Below are 25,664 nucleotides of genomic sequence, written 5' to 3'. Positions count from 1 at the left end.
AGCTGCCTTGGGGACGTATCTGACTGAACAGTCAACTTTCTTACCCAGGGGGCCAAATACGACTCTCGAGTTTAGACTTTTTAAATCTTATCAGGGAGATACCAGTCGAGTTCTGAGATTTGTCTAGCCTAACTCGGTCTTCTAGTTAATTTAACTTTGTAAATTCCCCCTGTGCTGCAAAATAAGATCACGAGTAATGGGTTATTTTCTGAAAACACATGGGAGTGAATTAATCTGAGGATGCCGTGCTGCAGAACACTACACTGCAAAGTGGATCTTATGTTCACAGCAAAAGGACACTGAATGTGCTTCCTGCTTCTAATATCATGTCACTTGGTATATCTTGTGTACTTGTGTACTGCAAAATGTTATTCTATACCACAGACTAGGTGCAGCCTCAAATATTTTTTTTCTGTAATCAGGAACCACAGATAAATTACCTTTTTTTGTAGATGAATTATATTTAACAGGAAACACAAACTCAGTTATGGAGGCATGAACATTAACAGCTTACTGAACACCATGGGACACTCGCCTTGAAGTTATTAAAACCACACATTTAGGATCTGCTCAAAATGAACGTACAGTATGAGTGTTGGCATGGAGCCAGTGCTGCAGGAGACATTACTACAGGAAATATTTTGTTGCAACCGCAGAGACAGTCTGAGAAAGGGTGATGTATACATATAAATGTGATGGTTTGGCTTATAATATGAAAACATTCGAAAGAGCCTGTAAGTGTTGCTACAGTATATGTTTACTGCTGGGAGCAAGAGAAAGTGGAGGCTATAAATTGTTGCCAGTGGTTATGTGATTTAGACAGCTAGCAGAAAACAGGGCCTTTCTAAATTAAATTCTGAAATAAATATTAACACATGAATGTATGTTTTATTTAAACTAAAATGTGTTGGTGATAAATTACACTGGTGTACTCCTTGTGCTGCAATTACTGTTTGCTGTTATGGATCCAAAGGCTTATGGCTTGAATGTTTAATGCAGATTTAAAAAAAAAAAGGTTTCAATGTTTTATTGTGTCCTCAGGGTTTGTTGTATTTGCTGCTTGCATTCTGTTTACAAGCATATTTAAATGTGGTTTTCCAGGGAAGACAAAGGAATGAAGATTTGGAGCACAGCAGTCAGCACATTGATTCATAACAGAGCTTATTAACAATTGTGCAAATCGTCTAATTGTGGGATTAGTGGTTTTAAAGGGATACTTTATACCATCTGCAATTTCTAGTATTGAATTTCATCCATGTTTATTAACCAGAAAAATTAATTATGAAAACCGTCTGCAATGCTGATTGGTGGGAAGTATATTAGCATTGCGCTGAGCACAGTGGCATACTGACAAAGCATTGTGCACTGATGCCTGTGCAACAGTAATATATTTTCCCGGCGTCAGCCTTGAGGAGTCTTTTCAGAAGCAGTTTTGGCTAGATTATTTATTAAGCATGGCAAATACTGATCTAAACGACAATAGCGTAACTAGTTCCCATGGTAACTAATTTGTCTCATTTATATTTTGTTGTATTGTGCTGCTCTTTGACAATGACAATATGAAGTTAATTTAAGTCTAAACTGTATTGTCAGCCTTCAGTAATACTAAGGCTAGCGTGCAGTATTATAATGGAAATCACCAGATGATGGCACTGTGGAACCACTGGAGTACAAGCAAAGAGGAAAAAAAAAATCAATCTGTAAACTGCGTAACTGCTTCAATGTTTTTTTTTTACTTTATTTCTAAGCTTGAATCGCTGGAGGACATTAGCCCGTCCATAATCTGCTGTTTGGGCATCTTGTCAATAACCAGCAGTGACTCAGACTGGAAACTGCCCTTAACCAAATGGCTTGAGGGCTGCCCTGAACACTACAGGCGTCGCCTTCAGCAGCTCACTGGAGAGTTTTTAGGTAAGCTTTTCATTTGTGGAATTGAAAATCCAATATGCAGATCTTGGGTATAATAAAACTATACATGTTACAAAACTACTAATGAAACAGATTGGGTTAAACATTAATCTTCACAATGGCTTGTTGCTAGTTTTACAAAAACTTTTCATGAAAAAATAAATGAGCAGACAATGTGCTTTTCAAATAATTGTATTCTCTTAAACTGTGACTTCTGCCTGTGGAAGGCTGCAAGGGCCCGACAGACCGTAAACCCTGGGCTCAAGTGTGAAACACTATCTCGAGAAACTCCCTCCCAGACAGCACCAACCACTTGATCGCCGCGCCTCCAGTGTCAATTCAGGGATGAAAACTGACAACCTTAGGTTCCAGAGGGTAAACTTACTAACACAATCGATTGGAGAAGCACTGCTGCTGTTCATTTGGAATTAGAGTTCTCCCCATCTGGGAAGCACCAGATCATTTCAGTTTCTGTGTTTTGTTGATGTTGCTGCAGTTTTCCCCCCTGACACCTCCTTGTAAACGAGACTTGTATCCTCTGGGAGTGGGTATCCCAGTTCAACTTAAAAATGACTCAAATAATTAAATGTGTAAATATTTTCATTATTTGTATTTAACTCACATTATTTTTATTTAAGTCCAGAAGGAGTTTTTTAGTTTGCATATGAGCTAAAATATTATTTATGTAAATTTTCATCCTACAGAATGTCTTCAACATTCATAATCAGGAATCAACAGCCGTTCTGTTTGGGGTTAGTTAAACAGCTTGAGAATCAGCCTGTCATTTGAATAGTATACGTTTTCTATTATGCTCAGTGCTTTAGTTGTTTACCGAACCCGCTGTGCTTCTTGTTCCATGATCTGATTGGTTGATTCCAGTAATCACACTATCAGCAACAAGTGGTGAGTGCATAACAAAAGAGCTGCTGTTTGTAAATGAATGAATTTTTCCATTTCATAAACCCTTTTCTCCCTCTGGTGTCATCAGGGACCAGCCTGATTGTCGTCTCTGAGCTCCTGTCACTCGCGTTACACTCATGAACTGTAGCTCTGATAAAAGAGTTATGTTCGGTGATGACAAGAATTGATTTCCAATTTCCTCCACAATGACTCCATCATTGCTAGCGACTGAGGCAATTTAGCGTACATTACTGTGCCGGCTAGAGGCTGTAGATCAAACTGACAGCCGTCTTCCCAGGGAGGGCGCTTGCATTGACAAGGAATTGAAAGAGATATTTTGCGAGAGTGCTTCTTCCATTGGTGGAAATCCTGGAACTGGAGCACGTTCTTTGCATGCACCACAAAGGAGGTTTTGCAGAGCTTGAAACTATTATTCAAGTGGAAGAAATCAATTCGATCATGTTACATGAAGTAATACAATAATAATGTCATGGTGCAGGCCATTTCCATGTAATTTAACGCTTATTCCACCAGTAGTTACCATGCAAGAGCTGGAAAGTTTTCCAGTTGTCACTAGGGTAGTAAACTTGGAAACTTCCTGACATATTCCGAGACCACTAGAGGGAGCCATTCTCGTGAGAGCTTGATTTCGCATTTACTGTAGCGCTTGTAATTGTATGTACTGTAAAAACTGAGTTCAGTGCAGGACTGAAACTTATTTGGGAGTTAGTCTAGGCAACAGATGGGTTAGTTCTATGTCATTCCAGTTTACTTTTTTTTTTTTTCTGTATATTTTCAACCATTTATTTCCCATAGAGCCTCTTGTGGAATTGTTTCGTGACAGCTCTTCATTGAAACGCAGAGACACTGGAAGACCCCAACTGAAAAAAGTAACCAACAATACTGTAGAAAACATGGTGCAGACATTCTGCAGGATTTCTGAGGTCAGCCCTTTGTCAGGTTGTTCAATATAAAAATGTATACTGACACATTATCCAAAACAGGTTTGTGTATAATACGTTTTATTAGTTTACTTACCACCTAATGTAAGTTCAGTTTGGGTAACTGTGTTATTAGTCATTAACCAATCAAGTTGTTAATGTAACATATGCATTAGGTTTACATCGGCTGGGTAACACTACCATGCTGAAGTGTTTCTTTGCTAATATAATAATTCCTGTGTAGCTGGAAGGCAAAGCAGATGTTCTCAATTATTCTGTTTTAAATGTCCCAGGCGCTGAATCCTCTGAGTGTGGACATGCCATTTGAAGCTGTGAAGAAATGTTTCCTTTTTGCAAGCCTTTGGGCTTTTGGGGGTACCTTGGAGTCCCAGTATAGAGCGCCCTTCAATCACTGGTGGAGAGAACAGTTTGGAAAGGGCTGTGTCTTTCCTGTGGAGAGAGAGGCAAGAATATTTGAACTTCTACTTTATTATACCACTAAAATATTGTATTGATGTTAGGAATGTTAGAAAGTTGGATGTGTATGAGTGTGTCACTGAGAAAGCAGTACATTGATCCTAGACTGGATGTTTGAGCACATCGTTAATGAAATGTTCCCCGGCGTTCGGTGAAAGAACTGTTCTCTATTTACTGTGCCTTGGGAAACAGCGATACAAAGCTTGCAAAACCAGCTCTGGAAACTGATGAATGAATTTGAAAATAAGTGGTTGTTATTTGCATATTAAAGCATTTCAGAATGCCATATCATGTTTAGAACCAACTCATTCATCTTCCTTTGCACCTTTTACACAACAACTGTAACTACCTGTTCCCAAATGCATTGTATACATGCTGTTTGCTGCAGCCGGGAATGCTTTTCAGCTAAACATCTTACTCCTGCTCCTGGTATTGAAACTAAACCTCTGTTTCCAGCCATGTCGCTTCTATTTATTTGTATAGCACACCTTGTTATAAAGCAGCCCTTTGTGCTGTGGAATAAGAAGACAACATGGCCCCATAGTGCAATTTTGCAAGCTCTGCACAGAAACAGCACAGTATGTTTTCCGTTACATATATTCAAACAACGTCTATTCTGAAAACTGCAATGTTATGCTTTTAATGAATTATGAAATGTCTTTTAGGTTTACAGAAGCATGCGATACATGTCAGCAAGCCTAATATACATTTAAAAAACATTTTACCGTGCTGCATGCTGGGAGCCTGCTGTAAATTGTATACTGCATGTTTACACTCAGGTTTTCCTGTTGTGTTTTCACTAGCTAACATGCTGGTGTTTTAACATCTTTTGCAGTCAGTATTTATTTGAAACTGTGTACGTGCTGCTTAACCCGAGTAATAAATCATTTTCATTATGACTCGCTCCTTAGTAAAATGCAAAAAAATGCTTTGCTGTCGTTGGTAAGGTTATGAAGAAAAAGGAGGAGGCGTGCACTCACATACGTCAACCCCTTAAACTTGTCAACCGTGTAAACAGAAAAGCGTGTTTAATAGAAAGTGCCCTTCAGAGGCTGACTCTGTTTTCTCATGCAGATCTGGGACTATTACATTGACAAGGAGACGTGGCAGTTTGTCAGGTGGAGTGACAGTCTCCCGCTCTACTCTGTTCCATGTGGACAGGGAATTCCATCTCAAGCGTTTGTCCACACCGTCGAAAGCGAGGTAAATGTGCCACTGTGTTATTTTTTTCTATGAATCCGGGAACAGAATGACAATGCAGCGGTTCTTTATTAAGGGTCAGAAAGATTCACATTTTTACATGTAAACTGTACTGTAGCGCAATAATATATGTACACAATGGTAATGCATTGAGACCATTGTGCAAGACCATTTCTCCCAAATGTATTGTGTTACCGTTGCTGCAATATTGTGACAGTCCACTGGTATTGTAATGGTGTCTCAACAGCAGATCTAATCTTTTGTAAATACTCTCCCTTGCCACTATGCTGAAACTAAAAGGAAAGTTGACATTGTCTAACCTCAGTTGGGTTTGATCCCCCTTCACAAGTACTTGAATATAATTTCTGATTTTCAACAATTTTCTTGTTCTTGCAGCAACTGGTGTATTTGACAAGCCTCCTGTCTGCTGCGGGCCACCCTGTCCTGCTCCTGGGTGAAGCAGGTTGTGGTAAAAGTATGGTTCTGAATCAGCACATCCAGGCCCTGTACTCGGGGGATGAGGTGGAGGTGCAGCTCAAGGTTGCAATGAACAGGTATTGCACTAGAACTATGCATGCTGAACTGTGTAGTGCTGTATAAAGTGACAGGCTTTCATTGAAATCTGCGAGTATGCTTATAGAGGGTTTTACATCATCTCGCCAATAGGGATCCGAATCCATAACGGCAGGGCTCCATAACTGTGCGTTCAAAAGCATGGTGGAACACATAAAGCCATCGTGAGCTACAGTAGTGGATGAGATAATTTACAGAAGTAACCTTTTAATGATTCCTTGCAAGAGTTTCCATTGCAAAGCAACAACAGTCTTGAGATAACAGAACCCTCCTCCCCTTCCGAAGGGCCTCCAGCACAGGTCGCACACTCATATTGTCATCTTGTGCCTGCAGCACAGCAAAGGATACCAGCAAGCAGTGTGTTTATTTTAGAATACTGTCTATTAAAACCCCATCAGACACTCACACTCCTACTGGAATCTGTGGAGCTGTTTATTGCGATGTGTTAAAGAAGCCTGAATATTAAAATGTGCCATCTATTGATGATAAACCGACATGTATGCATTAAATATGATTTTTACGATGGGAACGTGAACAGCAGTTTTAGCCAATATAATCTGCTGCTTGTCATAGTGCTTTACCTTGGAAAGAAACTCAATTAAAAAATCTGCCCTGTTTTTTTTTTGTTTTTTTCCTGATATGTGATATGTTTTGCCATTGGACTCGGAAAAGCTAATGTTGAGTAAAAATGTGATCTAAATTCCCCAAATACCAATTAGGATTACCACTTTATTTTCACCACCGTTCCTTTTTATACACCTATTCTGCAGGTCCACTACTCCTAAGAAGCTGTGGCAGAGCCTGCTGAATAAAGTGGAATGTTACCATGGGGATGTGCACGCCCCCCTGAAGAATAAGAAGCTGATGTGCCTGGTTGATGACCTGCATTTAGCTCAGGTAAACTGGCTGCAGTCACTTGATCACATACCGAGTCCTTTAGGAGATGAAACAGGATTAATATAAAGCGTGGTTAAATACACTGCCGGCTTGCACAAAATGCATTCTTCATTTTTAAGGTTTGTAGCAATGTCAAAGAGAGGTCGTTGCTTTAAATAATACAAGTTAGTGCCACCACTGATAGATTAGGTAAAGAAGCCTATTATAAGCTTGCGATTTCACAGTGGTGCTACACTGGTGTTCAGCATGAACCAAAGGTGGGACTTAAGTTACGTAAAACAAAACAGAGTGCCACAGGAGAAAGGGTGCGAAGGTTATGACCTTTAAGCAGCTTTATAGGAATGTTTTGTTTTGTGTTTTAACATAATGGCAGTACAAAGAGTTAACATTCCCATTTAATAATGCTAAAGGTTAAATACATTCCTCTAGTTATTTTAATTAGGTCTGTATTACTTGAAACGGTACGTCATTTAAACATAAGCTGGCAGGTCCGATAGCAATAAATGTTTCTTTCTTTATTGCTTTAATATCAACAGAAATATCACACAGAGGCTGTCCTTTATTAGTTTGGAATTGTAATATGCCGTGCCCACTGGGATATGCTAATTAGAAGTGTAAGAAACCTGGAATTAATGTGAAAGGTCATAGAGAGCTCATAAACTAGAGAGCAAGGCTTGTGCATATACGATAAGAGAACGCAATAAAACTGACTAGGACTAGAATTAGACTAGAAAACGGATTAGAACCCCCGCAACATGTAGTGCTCTATATAGGGAGAATACAAGCTGACAGGCCGTGTATTATACAGAGGGCATCTCTGATGGAGAAACAGAACCAAAGTGAGGCACCTTTATTTATTTTTTTCCTTATGCATTCCTTTAGATCGAATTATGTTGTTAACCGTGGTTCATCATATGTTATTTTAATTAAAATATGCAGGTCACCTCAGTTTGAACTACAGTAAGCGGGGAGAATTTTGTATTTTTTTGTTGCATTAGACATAGATTATGAAAAAAAAACTCATAAAACAGGATTCAATTCCTGGGCCAGTAGAGAGGTTTCAATGTTAATTATGTAGGAGAGAACATATCATAAGCATACATTTTGTGAAAATGTATACTGTGATAAATAGTTTCTATTTTATTTATATGTTTTGGCTAAGATTAAATCTAGAATAAAAAAAAAAGTCGTGGAGATGCATTCTAATGCTTTTACAAGTGCTTTACAAATACAGTCCATTGACTAGTTTTGTATTTCAACTACACGTTATTACATCTGGGTAAGTATTACTGAAAATATTACTTTTTGCAAATGATTGTCTACATGGTCTTCGTGGAGCCTTGTCCCGTCTATTTAAATGCTCATGTTCACATCATTCATTTCTTGACTCAGGCTGGTCAGAAAACTATTTATATTCCAATCTTGAGATGCTGGAGGGATCTGCAAGAAATTAATCTGATTAACATTCTGAGAGTAGTTTTGATTCGAGTTACAGTTTTGACGTTGATTACAAAAGCAGCGTTGTCATTGCCCTGTTTAGGTGACTGGAATTCTTGTGTATCAGCAGTTTTCTAATTTGGACTGCTATTCCCTGAGAAATGATTTTGCCACATTAGTCCTGTACTAAGGTTCCCAAGCAGCCCTCGGATTTACATTACTCTGTGGTGGGATTTCAACCAGATTTCAAGACAGCAAACCCCGTACGGTTCTCAAATTAGTTTTTAAATATCACAGAACGTAGTTTATCTCCTGAAAAATATATTTAGGGTTATTCTTTCAATTGATAACCTCCAAGTCCTGCAAGCAGTAGTGGGAGCATTCTTATTTGGCTCAAAGAAAGACGTAGTGGCAAACAGTTTGAAACCACTGTTGGATAAGATAAACAAACTGGTCTTTCATCAAGGTCTGCTTTCAGGCTGAGCTCCATGACCAGTGTAGTAAACAGGCACCAGGGAGTTCTGTTTCATGGAGTGTGGGGCACAGAGCTGCTGGTTTTGATTGATGAAGTAGACCGGATCAATGAAGTTCTGTTTTCAGGATTGTTTTCTCCTTGGCAGGTTGATCATCATGGCAGCCAGCCAGCGTGTGAGTTGATGCGGCAGCTGCTTGACTGTGGGGGTGGTTTTGACCCACTTTCCTTTGAGTGGAAGACAATAAGGAATGTTACCTTCCTGGCCACTGCCAATGGTAACTCTTCTGCCAGAGTCCCAAAGCTAAGCCAACGTCTACTGAGGCACTACAGCATCTTCCACTGTCCTTACCCCAGGTAGCCCCATCTCCCCGTCGTCTGCGTGCTCCCAGGAAACTGCGTTCTAAATGTTCAACTAATCATTTGTGAGATGATTTATCATGGCGGAAATAAAAAGATATTTCTTAACATGTTCAGACAAAGCCTTTTAACATTTTAACTTATAAAGAAAAAAAAAACTGTCTACATTTTTCTTTTTAGTATTACCGTATGTCTTGTGATTTGGTGGGTGGATTTAGAATGGCACTTTAACTCCAGAAATGGTTCTGTTCAGTGTTCTGAAGCTTCACTGTAACTCAGAATTATTATCTCTCCCCTTACAGCCAGCACTTTCCTCCAACTTCAATAAGCCGTGCTTCTAGTCAGAATTGTTTTTATTATTTGTTTCTAATTGTGTTTTTCCCCCTTGCAGTTCTGTCAACCAATATGGAATCTTTAGTGCTTTGTTGAATGCTCATTTCCTGCAGTCTTCACCAGCACACCAGGTAACAATGCCGACTTCTAGAATTCTTAGTGCTTTACTACCTGACTGCTTGTGTAACTCTGTTATCATTAATTTCTGACGAATCCTCAGAAATTAATTCAATTGCACCCGGTTATTTTTATTTTATTTTTTTTTTACCCTTGAGGGCTCTTTATTTTTTAATTAAGGGACTGTCCGAAAATGCAGGGGTTTAAAATGGCTTCACCCGATGATGAGTGAGGCCTGTTACTGAGTGTCAGGGGACTGATGATCTCGGCTTGGAGAAAACCCTCCCGACAGCCCTGTTCTGTCATTTCAACTAATTAAAAGTGCAGAATACTCCACTGAGCCCCCATATGCATGAAGGAGCTATCCCATGAATCCCTGAGAGCGACAGCAGACAAGGACCTTGCAAGGTCATGCTGCCAATTTTAATAATCCCAAACACTGAAAAACAACTGGCTACTGTTATGCATTTGAATTGACAACTTAGATCTACTGTACACGTTGAACAATATTTTCCATTATTTTGTATTTATGCGTATATGATACTGGCAATATGGCAGGGCATCCTAAGTCACAGCAGAGGTGTACATTGTAATCCGATGGGCTTTTAGTAAATTCTCTCTGCCTACTGCACTGTATATCACACCTTATTTAGACAATGACAATATAAGGAGTTGCTGTAGATTGTGCTCTAAAGCAGCATGTAACCAGCATTGTATTAGTCTTTTAGGTACTTGCATGTAATAGAAGGATTGTGCCAAAATCTTTTTGTTTTGTATTTTTTTTATTTTTTTTTTAGACTGGTAGTTCGAGCTCCACAAGTAATTATAACCACCGGGACCTGCTTTCAGCTGTCACCATGGTTACCATAGAAACGCAGGAACGTCTCAGAACCATGTTCCTGGGAACCTCACAAAGGTGTCACTACATATTCACACTCAGGGACCTGGCAAAGACATTCAGGTAAACGAATCAATGAAACTGTGCACTTTTATAGCCTGTACTGGAACAGGCTCTACAGAAGAAAATAATGTTTATATAACTGTGGTCTAATTGTGAAAGTACATCCAAGAAGGACTTGAAATTCCATTAACAATCCTTTTTATATACCATAAATACTGAAAGCTTCAGATGAGAAGCATTCATTTTCAAACAGGGATTTATAAATTGCTCTGCCAAAACATTTTATAGTTCATTTTATGTGATCCATAAATTTTCGAGATCGGTTCACCATCTGAGAGTACAGTTCAAGGAAATATATTCAGAAAATTGCCTATTAATCTTAACAATATCAGCATGTTGTAATAAAAAAGCGTTATGAAGTGCTCAGCTTGTAAAAATGGCTTTCCCTTGTTTGAGTAGACGTAGTATACCGTTCTAAATAAACTGGATGTATTAGGTAACCTAATAACAGTCGAGTTTAAAAGCGACAACTTTCTCAATTCACCGACCTTGGGAGTGAGTACTTCATTCACTATATAAACACATAATCAGATCCAGTAGCAAATCCTAACATTAGCAGTAATGACAACACAGCGGTACCACTAATGTGATTCCATTGGTACAGCGCCATTCAACGAACGGTTCATACCACTGTACTAACTCTTCATTGCCTTATCATTGTAGGGTCACTGCATTGCCATTGAAGATGATTTCATATAATAATAATAATTATAGAGCGCCTTTTAATAGTGTACCACAATCACAAAGCGCTTTACAAGATACGAGACTAGGTTGTGTGAACTATGCATCAGCTGCAGAGTCACTTACAACGACGTCTGACCCAAAAGACAGAGCACAAGGAGGTTAAGTGACTTGCAGTGAGTGAGCTGGGATTTGAACGTGGGACCTCCTGGTTACAAACCGATTTCTTTAACCACTGGACCACACAGCATGGAGCATGTACATATCACAACCGGTCATATGTAAAAATATATTTTATTGCATTTTATTTGAAGCTGTGTTGCTTTCATAAAAAAAAAAAAAAAATATTCGGGTTTCCTTCAAATGAAAACTAGTCCCATGTATTCATCAATAGTGATCTATTGGTGAAACAAAAAATACAGATAAGTAAACACAGTTTCTTCTTCTTGGTGGTGTTTCCATGTTACTCAGAAGCCTCTGTCTGTCCCTGAGCCCTAAAACATCCCCTGAAGCCCTCCTGTATTTATGGAGACATGAGTGCGACTGGGTCTATGGACGCAGAATGGTCAGCTGTGTGGACTACGAAAGATACACCCAAGAGTACATTGCAGCAGTGAGGAAAGCATTCACTGACGAGGAGCAGGTAAGAACTGAGTCTGCACAACACAAGTGTCAAAATGGCGGTTGCCGTTTCAGTCGAAGTTTAACACACAGATTTCATCAATGTCAGTTGCTTAGTTACTGCTCTCAGTAATGATCATCAGTTTAGTTTTTCAGTGATACCTGTTTTCAGTTATTTATCGGATTCTGCCGCTCGCTGAAACTGGCACCTGGTATGATTGCCCAATTCCTGATCCTGATGGGAAGTCCGTGGCTCTCATCCACTGCTACACCCACCTCTGTGTTTGTGTCTCTGTGCATGACAGGTCAGATTAATCATTAACCCTCAGCAGCCACTGGTGAGTAATGTCATTGAGCTGGAAGGGGGGCTGATCAGTGCTGCCCCAACACAATGGCAAGGGAGATCTCTAAACCAGCTGTCCAACCAGGAGAGGATTTCTGATGGGTACCAGCACACCTTTGATGAAGACCTTGTTCGGGAACTGCTTGAGGAATCTGTGAAAGAACACAACAAGGCGAATCCAAGGGTGGCCATCTCCTTTTACAGGGTATTTTCTTTGAGTGCAATTGCTAAGACATTTTCAAATTATGTGAATTGCAAAGAACAAATAAATCAATAAATAAACGTCCTAACTGTACTTCCATTTCCCCGAAATTAAGCACCTCATGTGTTTAATTCTAGCTTTAAATGCCAGCCCCATTCTTTTAATTAAGTGCAAGGTCTTTGCTTCTAAATATTCAAGTTCAGTCAAAAGAATAAGATAATACTGACAGAAATAACTCAAGCGTTGTTAATTAGCATTTTTTTATCATATGTTTTTTAATCAGGCACATTATGGAGCCCTCTCAAGCAAGACATGGCAAACATTGCTCAGTTATTAATAGGCATGAGTTGTTGAGGACCATTTACCTTGCTTATTACAATCTTTTATCTCAGCCATTTCAGAGATGTGATTATAGGCTTTTAAAACAAAGTGCTGTATCCATTTCATGCATTATTATTTTATAACTGCAATTAGACAAATTCCCCGACTAGATCATTTGCAAATCATTTGTATGTATTGTACTAGGAGGAAAAAACATGAATTAATAATGTATAGAAAAAACTCACCTTCAGTATGATGTTGAAAACAATTCGAGCTTATGATAAACGCTAGCATGCTGGTCGTGTGCAAAGTGGGGTTAATTGACACAGATGCTTGTCTGATTTTATTTAAAACATGGCCCGTACCTTTTCCTCATTTCTTATTCCCAGGATTCCAGTTAAGGAATTGCTGCATCAACACATTTAGCTGTTTTGCCTCACAACTATGGAATTCTATTCCTAGTATCTTTTCCATCATGCTTTTGTATTAACACAGGGATAGAAATAAAACTCCTGTTACATAGCAGTTTGATCCATTCCTGCTTCTACCACGAGTTTAATAAGACATATATGAGCTTGTTACCTACACACTGGGGCTAATCAAGCATATATTAAAATCTGCAGTGGGTGAAACTGCTATGCAATAGGAGTCTTATATCCATTCCTGTAATAAAACTGTAGTTTATAGTGCCTTGATGTGGATGTCTATATCAGTATAATTAGCGTGGTATGGTAAAAGTTTACATATGTTTAATTTTGGAAGTTTTAACATTGAAGAAACTACGTGGAATCTAATATCCTTAGTGTAGTTGTGGAATTCCCAGCATAGTTTCTAACACTAAAGAGGCTGCACAAGCAATACAGCGTATAAAAGATCTCAAGGATCGATTTATGTTAATACTAGGCTATCAGCTACCTTTGCCTGCCTCTAATTGAAATAGCAGCCTGTGCTCTTCCAGGTTAGCTACTGTCAATAACCGCTTGTGTTATTCTCTCATCAGAGCACAATTGAGTTAGTCTGCCGGTTGACTCGTAACCTGTTGAGCCCACCTGAAGTTGCCCATACCATGCTGTGTGGAGAAGGTTGTGCTGGAATGTGTGTTCCGCTGGCAAGGCTGGCTGCCCATCTGTGCAGCTTCACTGTGGTCCAAGTCAACTCTGCTGCCAAAGCTGACAAGGATAGCCCTCAGATGACCAACGCATTCAAGTCCCAGCTGGTTGACAGCTATATTCAGGCTGGTGTCCAGGTAAAGTAAGCAGGTTTATGATGCAGTGGGAAAAGCTGAACCAAATAATAATATGTGCAAGCCAAATACAGTGATTCACTGTTATTACTGTGCCTGAGATATTCATTAAATATCCATTAAATATGACATGGTTGCTTGGATTCTCATGTCTGAAATAAATAGGTTTAAATGAACACGCGTTCTTCTCGTCTACGTTCACCAGACAAAGGGCTGACAGTGTGAGATCTGGTTTCTAAAATTAGTTTGGCGATAACTCCAGTACATGCTTCATTAAAGAATGTTATTAATTTTACTTTTCTCGACTGTTTTAGAAGTTTTGGGTTCAATGAAACATGAGTTTCACAAACAGTATCTCAAAAAAAACATCCATGGCTAAATGATAACAGCCCACACTGAATATTGTTACTGAATATTGCCAAAGGTATTTTCTTGTGAGAGAAGCATTTAAAGTAAAGTATAATACTGAATAATTGACTAGGCCAGTCCTCAAAACCCATGGGTGTACTATTGTGTGAGAGTCTAGCCTTTTTGCTGTGGTATGATAATGTAGCTACTGTCTAGTTACAAGGCAAAAAATGTCCAATCACTCACCACATAATCCAGTATTCCATATTCGCAATTCTGCAAGACTATTTGATTTAGGAAGATATTTCTGTCATTAGTGAAATGAATGTCAAAGTGTAAGGACACGTTTCAGCTGTGAAGGTCAGTGTTACAATTAATTGCACACCAATGTCCTTCGTTTTAATGAGGTAGTTAATCACCTAATGCAATGGCATATCTATAAAGACTGTCAAGATTATTTCTTTATCAAAACCTGTCAATCATCATTATTTCCCATCCTTTTTGAAGGAAACCTATATTATAATGGTGAAGCTAAAAGGAACCACAGGATGGCACTTCTAAATTTGGCTAGTGGTCAGTTGATATCTATATTATATATATATATATATATATATATATATATATATATATATATATATATATATAAAATTTCATTGTACTTATACTCTATTATATAATATATATATAAGTTAATCTATAATATATATATATAGTATATATATATATATATATATATATATATATATATATATATATATATATATATATATATATATATATATATATGTGACTCATATTACCTTTAATTAAAAATATTAGATTAACTCCTTAACAGCTGACATCACATATATCCCCTGTCATGTATATGAAACTCTTTGACATGTTGTAAATGCTTTGGCACCTGTATTATACAGATCAGATGTGTCAAATATGTTTAAAGTAAAAAAATATCTTGTATGGTTTAAGAAAAAATGAGCTGCAAGTTTTAAGACATAGATGGCATGCATTTTTGATTTATACTGCCAGATGTGGTGACGTACTTTTGATCATGTAAACTTTCGAAAGGTGCTTTTAGCCAGCAGATGGCAGTGCTTGTCAGTAAATGCTCTGTCACAGTATTCCACATAGAACTGAAGGAAAATACCAAAACAAAACAAAAAATAGTCTTCCTTTTGAACATTATGTACCACTAAACCATAATCCGAATAAATGGTGTATAGTTGATTAGAACTGCATCAGCTTTTTAAATTAAAGGAACCCTGGTTTTAAAATCGATTTGCATCAGCAATATTATCTTTGGTCCCCTGTATCTTGTGTTGAGGATTCTGTTTTGGTTCAATGTTTCTATTTTATACTTGCATTTGGAGTTTGCAGATATTTTAAATACAGTGCTATAGATGCAAAGCTGTTTCCTTTCCCTGGTACCTAATCACATATTTACATATCCTGAATCCACATAAAGAAAATGCTTCTATGCAAACACGTCTCAATAAAGGAGGTACCAGTAATGGTGTTAATGAAGGTGTTAGAAAATAGATTGACGGTATTGGTTGACACGCCGGTTTGTTCTCATCCCTGCAGGGACAAAGAGTGCTGTTGGTGCTGAGTGAGGAGCACTTGGAGACGTTCTCTCTGCTTTACATCTCAGACCTAGTTGTTTCGGGATCAATAACTCCACTGTTTACTTCAGAGCAGCAGACCAGCATTGTTAATGAACTTCGCAGTGAGGTAGGCTATCACAGACCACCAATCGTCATCTTTTCTTTATAGAATGCTGTCTGCATTGTTTTATTTATCTCATTATTTCATAACCTACCAGAAATTAATTTAATAGATTTCTCAATGTCTTAAATGTTGTACAGCTCAAGGCAAAAGTTTTGCATCCCCCTATAGAATGAACTCATTTTGTTTCATAAAGTCGAATGAAACCTGCTGAATATGTGTCGTTAACATATTGAATTACACAGCGCTTTGTAGTTTCCCATATACTTCACAAAAAACTGACAAATTAGTAGTTCAGCAGTGTTAGAGTGCATTGTCCTGTAAGAGTTGCAGTGTTTGAGATGTAAACAGGGTCTGGATAAACCTGTCAACAACCTATCCACCATATATTTCTTCAAATACGAATCAGAACATTTCAGTGAGATTCTCTGTTTAAAATGTCCTGTAATGGAATTATAGTTTTGTATCAGTTTTGTACATCCATATATAAGATATTTAAGCAGTAGTGTACATCACCTTTTTTTTTTGCCCTTGTAAGATAACTAATGAAGGCATAACCTTCACTAAAGAGGCTGCCTGGGATTATTTCTTAAGAAGAGTGACTCGAAACCTTCGCTGTATTCTCATCTGTCCGTCTACTGGGAGCAGTTTCCATCAGTGCTGTCAAGAGTTTCCAGCATTTACTAATACCATCAATATTTATTTTGTTCCTCACTGGTCCAGGTAGGATTCACTAGCCACACATTACTGAGAACACAGCCAAATTATAAACAGCGTCATTCATGTTGCAAAAGAAAGCTTAATGGAATGTCTTTATGCAGTGTCGCAGCATTGATTGTTGTTATTAATAAAACCCTCCTGGTTTCTTCAACCTAGATCCAGTTTGGTTGCCCAGGCCTCCTACCATATACGAGATCTTGAGTTAAGTGGAAAAGAGAAAGAGAACGTGTCTTACCTTTTGGCTTCCATGCACCTTGTCATTTCCAAACATGACGGCAACCACAAAGGAACAGGCCGGTTTGGCCACATGACCAACGGCACCTACGAGACGTTTGTGCAGACCTTTGTGACTCTGCTTAAGAAGAAGCGTGCTGAGTTAATGGCAGAGCACAGGGAAATAGAAAAGACGCTCGCACACATCGGGGACATCTTGAAGGCCTCTGTCAAGCTGAAGAAAGACTTTCAACATGAAACGGTGGTTCTTGAAGAGCGTAAACAAGGGGCGATGCAGATCCTCATTCAGATCGGACAGGACAAGGCAGTGGCCGAGCAACAGGTTCATGCGCTCCATCAGCAGGTGAAGAAGATCAGGAAACTTCAGAAGCTTCTGCCAGAGTATCAGCTGGCTCACGACAGAGCGGCGTACAAGTGTTCAGCCATTGTCTTGAACATTAAGAAGCTCGTAGGAGAGATTGATACTGACGCGTTGGGTGAGTTATAGTCTGTTATTGAATTCCAGTTTAGCAAAACAATCCTTCAGAACACTTCAATAAGAACCCAGCTGAAAGCTTTAAATAAATAATCTAAATGATACAAGCATGCTTTCATACTTGTAGACCTCTCTCTCTATCTTTCAGTAGGCTCGGTACAGGTGATTTGCATGCTGTGTGTTATGGTGCGGAGCTTCCCTTTTGCATTTCTCTAAATTCAAGAGGATGTTGGAAATGCTGGTAAATCAAGTGGTTAATAAACAATTAGATTTCATTGTATCTGGTCCTTTCCACCTTGTTGGTCCACACTGTTTAGATACCTCCATATACCTTTCTTGTTGTGCCATCCTGCTTTACGGAAACTGCTGGGCAGGTGGATCCCGTTGAGATGACATCCATGCATTTGAGTACCGGCACGGAGGAAAGGACTGCTCTTAGCGAGCTGTTTCAGTGTTAAAATACATTAGAATAGTGGGGCTAAACAACATTCTACAAATTAGTCAGCAGCACACAGTTTCTTGTGCTTCTCAATGACTGCAGGAGAGCTGCGTGCCATGCAGAAGCCAGATGTTGATACAGAAGTCCTGATGGCCTCAATAATCACAGTCCTGAAATCCCCCTCTGCTGACTTGACCTGGTCAAAGGGAGCTAAGAGACAGCTGGCAAACCTGGAAAGATTCCTGGAAGAGCTCAGTACCTTTAATGAAATCCAAGTACGTTTTATACAATCTGTGGCTACATTCTTTATGTATCATTTTAAGAGTGTATCATGTTTTATTACCGCAAGGGGACACTGTGTATGCAGAAGAATGTGTTTCGTTTTGCAGCTGTTACTTCAAGGATTGTACTAAACGTGCCAAATGTTAGAAACAGGAGACTGATTTCAGTCATATTAAGCAGGCCGGTTTGGTTGATTTTCTTGGCTATTTTTGTGTTTGTGTTGGCTGACAATTCAGGCCAGCAGAAATTCCATTAACCATGTGTGTCTAGGGACACTACATTAGGTGCACGCATGCTTTTAAAACGGCAGTGCAAAAACATTCCTGGGATTCAGTTTATTTTTTAAAGAACTCTTGTCTGATGTGCATTGTGGAACAAAAAGTTCAAAGACTATTACAAATCTATCATATTGGATAGGGCTTTAGCTTATGGAACAAGCATAGTGGTGTAATAATGTGCCGATTGGGTAACTACCAACTTCCCCCCCCCCCAAAAAAAGAGGCCTGGGTTCAGTTTTACTCAGCTCAATTATGGTTTGGCAGAAGTTCAACTTTGCACTTTTTTAAAACTACTTAATTCATTTATAAAACTTTGCCAAGTGGAATTTCTGTGCCATTTACTTTCATTGGAATTTTAGATCTTGTGATCCTGTTATAACATGACACAAACATCACAAAAGCTCCAGTTCACATCACAGCACAGCCTGCCCTTTGATTGGCTGCGTGTACTTGGAGAAAACCACCTCCTTGTTGATCTCGGATTTTATCCCCTCTGAAAAATCTCTAGTTGATGCGCCGTTCAGTTATCGCTCAAATATTCACGATTTCTTTACAAATCTGTTTTCATCGAGTAAGTGAAGCGACAATTTCTGTTCATTGTTCTCTTTAGCTCCAAGAAACCACTCTGGCACTATTGGAAACCTACCTGCAGAAGCCTTCCTTTACTGCTGAGAACATGGAGAGCAAAGCTGGTGGGAACACAGCTACTGGATGCCTGCTGAAGTGGCTGCAGGGAGCTGTCTCCTATCACAGAATAATGGTGTCTAAGGTTAGCGACTGGCTAATTGTCTGTCAAAGTGCACTAAATGATAATAATGTTAAATGTCTACTTCATAGCAATGGACAACAGTGCAAATAATAATGAACCTTGTCTTTTGCCTCTTCTTTATTCAGATACTGCAGTTAATAGCCTACAGCTATGCCTAAAAGTTTTGCATTACCCAGAATTTTAGGATTAATACCTAATTAAAAAAATAATAATTCGGGTCCAGACTAAGGATCCAGGATCTGTTTACTTTCAGGTCTCTTAGTACTGCTTAGCAAAACAATATCATCCATAACTACAGCTATGGCTAAATGTTTTGCATCACTTAGAATTAAAAACAAAAAAAACAATTATATGAACATTGTTTTTATTTAACATTGTAATCGATGACGCTTAAAATGATATCGCAAAAGTTTACCAGAAGCCATGGTGGCAGTATAGTATTTTATGTTAGATTTCGAAATATCGCATTTTTCAATTTGTCAGTTTTTCGTTATGTATGTGGAAAAATACAAAGTGGTAGGTAATTCAATAACCTAACATTATTCAGCAGGTTTCGTTCGACTTTATGAAGCAAAATTAGTTAATTCTATAGGGTGATGCAAAACATTTATCAGAACCATTTTTTTATTTATCATCACACAAAGCTCACTATAGCTCTCATAATACCCTAATTAAGAGTTATTACTGTATGTACATTGATACAAATGAGCGTTTGTAATGTGTGTATCACAGCGCCAAGTATGTAATCTCACTTTGATTGTAGTTTATGTTATACTGACTGCTGAAAACACTGCTGAGAACAGGAGACTAGAGAGACAGCCAGATGGACTGAAAGACAGGGTGAGGCTGCCAAGTACTTTATCAGCCACCTGTGCATTCCCTAAAGGACACTTGTTAATAAAACTGCCATTGATGTTCATTTTCATGATTAAAATCTGTTTGGAAGGCCAAGCTAAGCTACTTGTTAAACCAGACATCTGAAATAGACTCTTTGCCCATTACTCTAAAATCATACCGTGATACTGTCATTCTTAGAAACTAATGATCTGTTTTGAGAATGTTTTCAGCTTTTGTACCCTGTTTGCATGCTTCTAGGTGGAGCTGAGCACAAAGACTGCCAGCTCAATTAGTAATTTGGTAGATATGAGCCCACTAAAGGGACTAACGCAGCAGATCTTTGGAAACTTGATTGGTGTTGAATGTTAAGTCACTCTAATGTCTGCAATCATACTGTATTAACTGAAGGAGCATTACTGTGGTACAATGCTATCGATTGCTAAAAAACAACATGTTTCGTTTTAGAAAAGCAGTGCGCATGTATTTGTCAGCCAAGCAACAACTCTATAAAACCCTCTGCAATGTACGGTGTTAGTACACTGTATTAGTACTGCTTGGATGGATATTCAGGTATTTGAAGAACACTGCTTGAAATGCATTCAAAAAGTACCATTTTAGTAGTTGTCAATATAACCATTTATAAATGACTATCAAAAAGAAAGCAATCTTTAAATTACGTTAAAAAATGTATACACAACTGAAAATAGAATACATTTGATATACAAATGTTATTGGCATATTTTTTTTTATCTATCTATCTATCTATCTATCTATCTATCTATCTATCTATCTATCTATGATAAATATATGAAATCCTTCCACTTCATGTATAATTGCTGTTTTATCTTTTTCTGTATTAAGAATATACAAACGTGTTCAAATGATGTGCACAGGTCTCCTTTGTTCTGGGTAGCAGAGAGAGATGTGCTGCTTGCATGTACTGTTGATTTATCGGCATGCTAATTAATGAGATCAGCATAATAGTCGAAGTCCTGGAGAAGGCTTTGAAGTCCGAAGACTAAACAGATTTGATTGTGCAAGTCAAGTGAAGCAGAGAGGATACACATGCTAACATGAAACCAGACACAATACAGCTAATTAATTGGCAAATACAGATGGAAACAATAATACAGATGAATAATAACCTTAATGAGATTTATGGCGTTGATGCAATGCGCAGATCTGTTCATTCTGGAAGTGTTTGTATTTAAAGAGCGTTCTTTTTATTCTCTTCATATTTGTCATTGTTTGTGGAATAATCAAAGGATACAGGTTTCATTTATGAAACTATACATTTGCCTGAACATACTTCTTGGAATCCTGCCGAAATTCATAATACTACTTCACCAAGCTATTTCAAGCACGTGCTCTGGTATACTGAATTTCTTAATCAGAAAGTGCAATTAGATTTACAGAATATAATGCCACTGTTGCATGATATGAAACCAAAATGCCCTACTAAATCGTTGATGTTTATTTTTGTAGTTATCTTGTTGGACTGTTCAGTATATTAAAAGTATTGATACATATTAATAAAGAAACAAATAATATGATGGGGGGATAATAAATATAAAAGTATTGCCTGTTAAATTGTGTTCTGTGTTAAGAAAGCATTTTCTGAAAGCGTAAGAACTCTTAATGCTAATCTCAAAAGGCATGTTCTGCATCTTTAGAGAGACCACTCTATGCTGCATGTCAATAAAAAACAAATAGAACATTTTAATTGGAAGTTGTTTGGTGAAAAGCTATTGAGATAAATATGATGTATGAGAATCCCGTGGTGCTTCTTTCATACATAATGATAATTTAAATCTGCCCTACTGGGGGACCGGGGAAGAGCATACACCTGGCCTCCGCCTCTGCAAATGTATCGAGTCCTGCAGGTTAAGGTCATCAATCAGAATCATTTAACAGCCTTTTGAGTGATTACTTTGAAATGTAATGGCTAAGAAAGCGCGCTTCATCTACAAGTGATTAATCTCTGCAGGTTTATTGATACGCTACTCAGTACTCATAAATCAGTGATCATTAATCCCCCACATAATTTCCTGTCACTCTTCCAATTCAATGCGCCACTAGCTAATTGAGGTTGAACGAGTGGAAATGTACTGGCTTAGAATTAAACAAATCCAATGCTTTGCATGCAGCAGGGAAACCACACAAGAGGGCATGATGTTGTTTGACCTCCGATTGCAGAGGGTGAGGGCAGTGAAATCATAATTAACTGCTGTATGTTTGCATCTCGTGTAGGCTGCCTCTGTAGAACAGTTTTTGTTGTGAAATACAAGATAAGCCAAAAGCTTTCAAGTATCACCCTCAAATTACGAGGTGAAGATATTAATACTTTTTAACAAAGGGTGCCTACTTAAAAATATATATTTAAACCAGCGCTTGACTGGTATAAAAAAATTGGTTGGGTACCAGTTCATCAGTGGATCACTTAATTATAACATGAGCTCATTAGTCTGGTACCAGCTACTGTAATGATATCTCAAACTGGAGCAAGTCCTATTCAGTTTAACAATACCAGTCTAAGGAATTTCTCCAAATGCCATGTGTTATTATAATTTATCACATAGGACTAAATGTAGCACTTTAGCTTGTGAGGGATTCCCCATTAGTTTACAGCTCACCACTGTCTTCTAATATAGCTTGCGTGTACATAATTACACCCACACTGATTGATGCTGGAGAGTTTTTTTTAAAGTAATTAAACAACATTTTGTGTTCTACATGCCAATAACTGTGGGACATTCTGCTCTTGTGAGACAGCCTCCTCCTGTTCATGAATGAAAGCAACGTACGGTTCTCTTATGATGAATAATACATAGGATTCAGTCTAGAAATTTTGTTGTAGATCAAAGTGGTGTTCTGAAGGGAACTGTCTCTTTATATATATATCAGCAGCCTGGTATAATCACTGCTCAGTGTGTGTCAGACACAAGAGAAATCCTGTTTTCCTTGCATTACCAGGAGAGGCTTGGGATTCTAGTGGTCGGCTCTGGAATCCTGGAAAGACAAGCCCATGAAATCAATAGCAGCCTGGATGCTTATGAGGCCACGTGGGGGAATGCTTGAAAAATGGTCTTGTGGCAGAGATTGAATCATTGCCCCCATGGGATCCATGTGAAGCCCAGAGAGCTTCAGTAAAGCACAGAGCAGGACTCTACTGCATGTATCTGCATTCTAGGAACAAAGACCAAAATAATTGACCAGCACCAAATTTTCAACCCAAAAAGAGTATTTAAAAAAAAAAAAAAAACGGTTTGTAGGGTTGAAAAAAGACAGATATGCGGAATGGCTATATGACAGGGTGACCTAGATGGTCAACAGACAAGCAAGTATCACTTCAAAATAAAGAGCATGTTTAAGCGATCTTGCATCATTTTATTTGTCTTAGACCCCAGATACTGCCAGAGATACAGATGCTCTTTAGTTGTAGATCTTCTGTCTTACTTTCAGCAAATGTTACTTTATCACCACCTTTGATAACCTAAATCAAATGCTATTTATTTTAAAAGGTTTCATTTCAAAAGTTCTTTGGTAGAAAGCCAAGCTTCATATGAACAACTCAGACAAGACAAAATACATGGTGAATATTTATGACTTCGATGACTCGCTATATAATTGCAATATGAAGCAATGTACTAATAATGCATGGTTTTATATGTAAAATACTAATTATTAATCTGTTATGGTTTTTTCACAGTAAAGACATGCACAGAATTATTAAGAATACCCTTCAAGATTAATGTGGAGATGAATGTTTCTTTTTTTTTCCACGATCACGACAACTTTGATAATGCTTTGAAAAGCTACAATACATTAGTTTAAGCAATTTGTCATGTAAATCTTTAACAGATGGAATGCTAGCAAACACAACCATACAGAATTAGTCTGACCTGACCATTAAAATGAAGCTATATATTAGGTATTATGTATTGCCTTTGCAGTCTGTTAGGTGAGTAGTGTATGTGTGAAAATGATAAATAGTGTGTTGTATTCAGAATTGAGATGAAATGGTAATGCATCAGACGTACTGGTAAGGGCAATATCAGTGGACAGAGTCTAGTGCAGAAATGATGATCGAACCTATTTGTAATGTCACACAATTTATATTTTTGAATTTCATTATTCCAAATCTCAAAATGACTGTGTGGACAAAGACCAGTATGTTTTCTTCGGTTCTCATCGCCTAGGATAATCAGAACAGATGCACACTTCTACCCTGCTGTCGGAATATGAAATGATAGCCATTGTACTGTACCATTCTTCTGTTGCCCTGACATCTACTCTCTTCCATGAATGGAATTGCCCACTTAGGGAGGTTTAATTGGTTCAATTAAACAGTTTAGAACAGGATTGGAACAAAGGGTCAGCTTTGCCACCCCAGCTTTAGGTATTTTTACTTTTATTGACAGTAAACATATTATTACAGTATTTTCTACTTTGTGTATACTTTCCATACAGCAATGGTTATGCCTTTTCAAACCAACATGGCTGGTGTTTGGAAGGTGGTAACAAATGCATTCCCACTCCGTGCTCTTCGCACATCATGCTGCTTTCTTCACAAAAACGAATTCATCGGACACTTCTTGATCTCTTCTCAAGGTCAAGCCTTTACACAGTAAGGTGGAAGAGATGACGGCTGCTTTAGAGCAGGCCGTTCAGAAGATGAACACCCTACAGGCAAAAAAGAGTACACTTCTGAGACGTCTGGATGAGCTGGAAAAGGGGTTTGAAGAAGCCTCCATTGACAAAACTGACCAAGAGAGAAAGACATCGGAGACCATGAGCAGGCTGGAGTACCTTTCTTCACTAGCAGAGGTCAGTAGCACTACTTTCTAATAATACATAAAGCATTTGAATAACATCCCGTATGGGACCAGTTTACACCACAGGAGGTCCAACTTGCTGCTAGTGATGTCCATATAGATATAGCTGTATACACAATGTAAAGCCAAACCAACATCTCTTCTCTATTTCAGATACTGCAGATGGAGCACAACAAGTACTCTGTGGTTTCCAACTCCCTCCCAGAGCGGTTCAAGGGTCTCTTGGGAAGCACGGCCATGGCTGCAGGGCTCTTGACCTACCTTGGTCCGTATGAGTACCTGTTCCGGCGTCTCATTCTGAGTGCGGAGTGGCTGCTATGTCTGAAGGAAAGGGGTCTGCCATTCCTGATTGACTCTGTTGATTCTATTCAAGGTACGGGAACATTTTCTGGTGCTGGTATCCGACAATGTGTACTTGTGCTATGTAGATTATTGAAGTGCAAAGCTATAGAAGTCCCTGCTGTGTTTCAGTTCACTGCAATGAGACCAGGTCACCTATAGCAAAATTAATAGGATGCAGCAGTTTATTTATAATATCCTGAATTACCATAGAAAAACCAAGTAAAGAACCAAAAGATTCTCAGCACAATACCTGTAATAAGGTGTTCCAAAATAGATTTTAAAGCATTGGTTAGCACTTTTTTATAGGGCACATCTTGTGGAACTGTAAGAAAGATGTTTGTTTTATTTAATTTAATTTATTTCATATGTGTAGTTCTGCTTTTCTTAATATTCCAT

General features: G+C 38.3%; 2 protein-coding genes across 3 annotated transcripts in view; both read left to right on the top strand.

The window, feature by feature from the left end:
- LOC121305067 (dynein heavy chain 17, axonemal-like) overlaps window positions 1-24,939 on the top strand; it is a 37,574-nt gene extending 12,635 nt beyond the window's left edge. The window contains exons 17-34 of the mRNA XM_041236593.1: window positions 1,749-1,911; window positions 3,625-3,752; window positions 4,043-4,213; window positions 5,301-5,429; window positions 5,823-5,980; window positions 6,770-6,896; window positions 8,954-9,162; window positions 9,557-9,629; window positions 10,413-10,576; window positions 11,729-11,900; window positions 12,184-12,426; window positions 13,745-13,990; window positions 15,917-16,063; window positions 16,596-16,780; window positions 16,934-17,487; window positions 18,028-18,200; window positions 19,096-19,254; window positions 24,703-24,939. Of these exons, the coding sequence (XP_041092527.1) occupies window positions 1,749-1,911; window positions 3,625-3,752; window positions 4,043-4,213; window positions 5,301-5,429; window positions 5,823-5,980; window positions 6,770-6,896; window positions 8,954-9,162; window positions 9,557-9,629; window positions 10,413-10,576; window positions 11,729-11,900; window positions 12,184-12,426; window positions 13,745-13,990; window positions 15,917-16,063; window positions 16,596-16,780; window positions 16,934-17,487; window positions 18,028-18,200; window positions 19,096-19,254; window positions 24,703-24,939 (3,438 nt within the window). The remainder of the gene's footprint in view (window positions 1-1,748; window positions 1,912-3,624; window positions 3,753-4,042; window positions 4,214-5,300; window positions 5,430-5,822; window positions 5,981-6,769; window positions 6,897-8,953; window positions 9,163-9,556; window positions 9,630-10,412; window positions 10,577-11,728; window positions 11,901-12,183; window positions 12,427-13,744; window positions 13,991-15,916; window positions 16,064-16,595; window positions 16,781-16,933; window positions 17,488-18,027; window positions 18,201-19,095; window positions 19,255-24,702) is intronic.
- Window positions 24,940-25,089: 150 nt separating this feature from the next.
- LOC121305040 (dynein alpha chain, flagellar outer arm-like) overlaps window positions 25,090-25,664 on the top strand; it is a 44,903-nt gene continuing 44,328 nt past the window's right edge. For both annotated transcript variants that reach the window (XM_041236551.1, XM_041236550.1), the window contains exon 1: window positions 25,090-25,299. In XM_041236551.1, the coding sequence (XP_041092485.1) occupies window positions 25,164-25,299 (136 nt within the window). In that variant the 5' untranslated portion in view covers window positions 25,090-25,163. The remainder of the gene's footprint in view (window positions 25,300-25,664) is intronic.

Source organism: Polyodon spathula, chromosome 41 (assembly GCF_017654505.1).
Source record: "Polyodon spathula isolate WHYD16114869_AA chromosome 41, ASM1765450v1, whole genome shotgun sequence".
Taxonomy (NCBI): Eukaryota; Metazoa; Chordata; class Actinopteri; order Acipenseriformes; family Polyodontidae; genus Polyodon; species Polyodon spathula.
The sequence above is the reverse complement of the archived record's forward strand: the minus strand, read 5'-3'. Positions and strand labels throughout refer to the sequence as shown.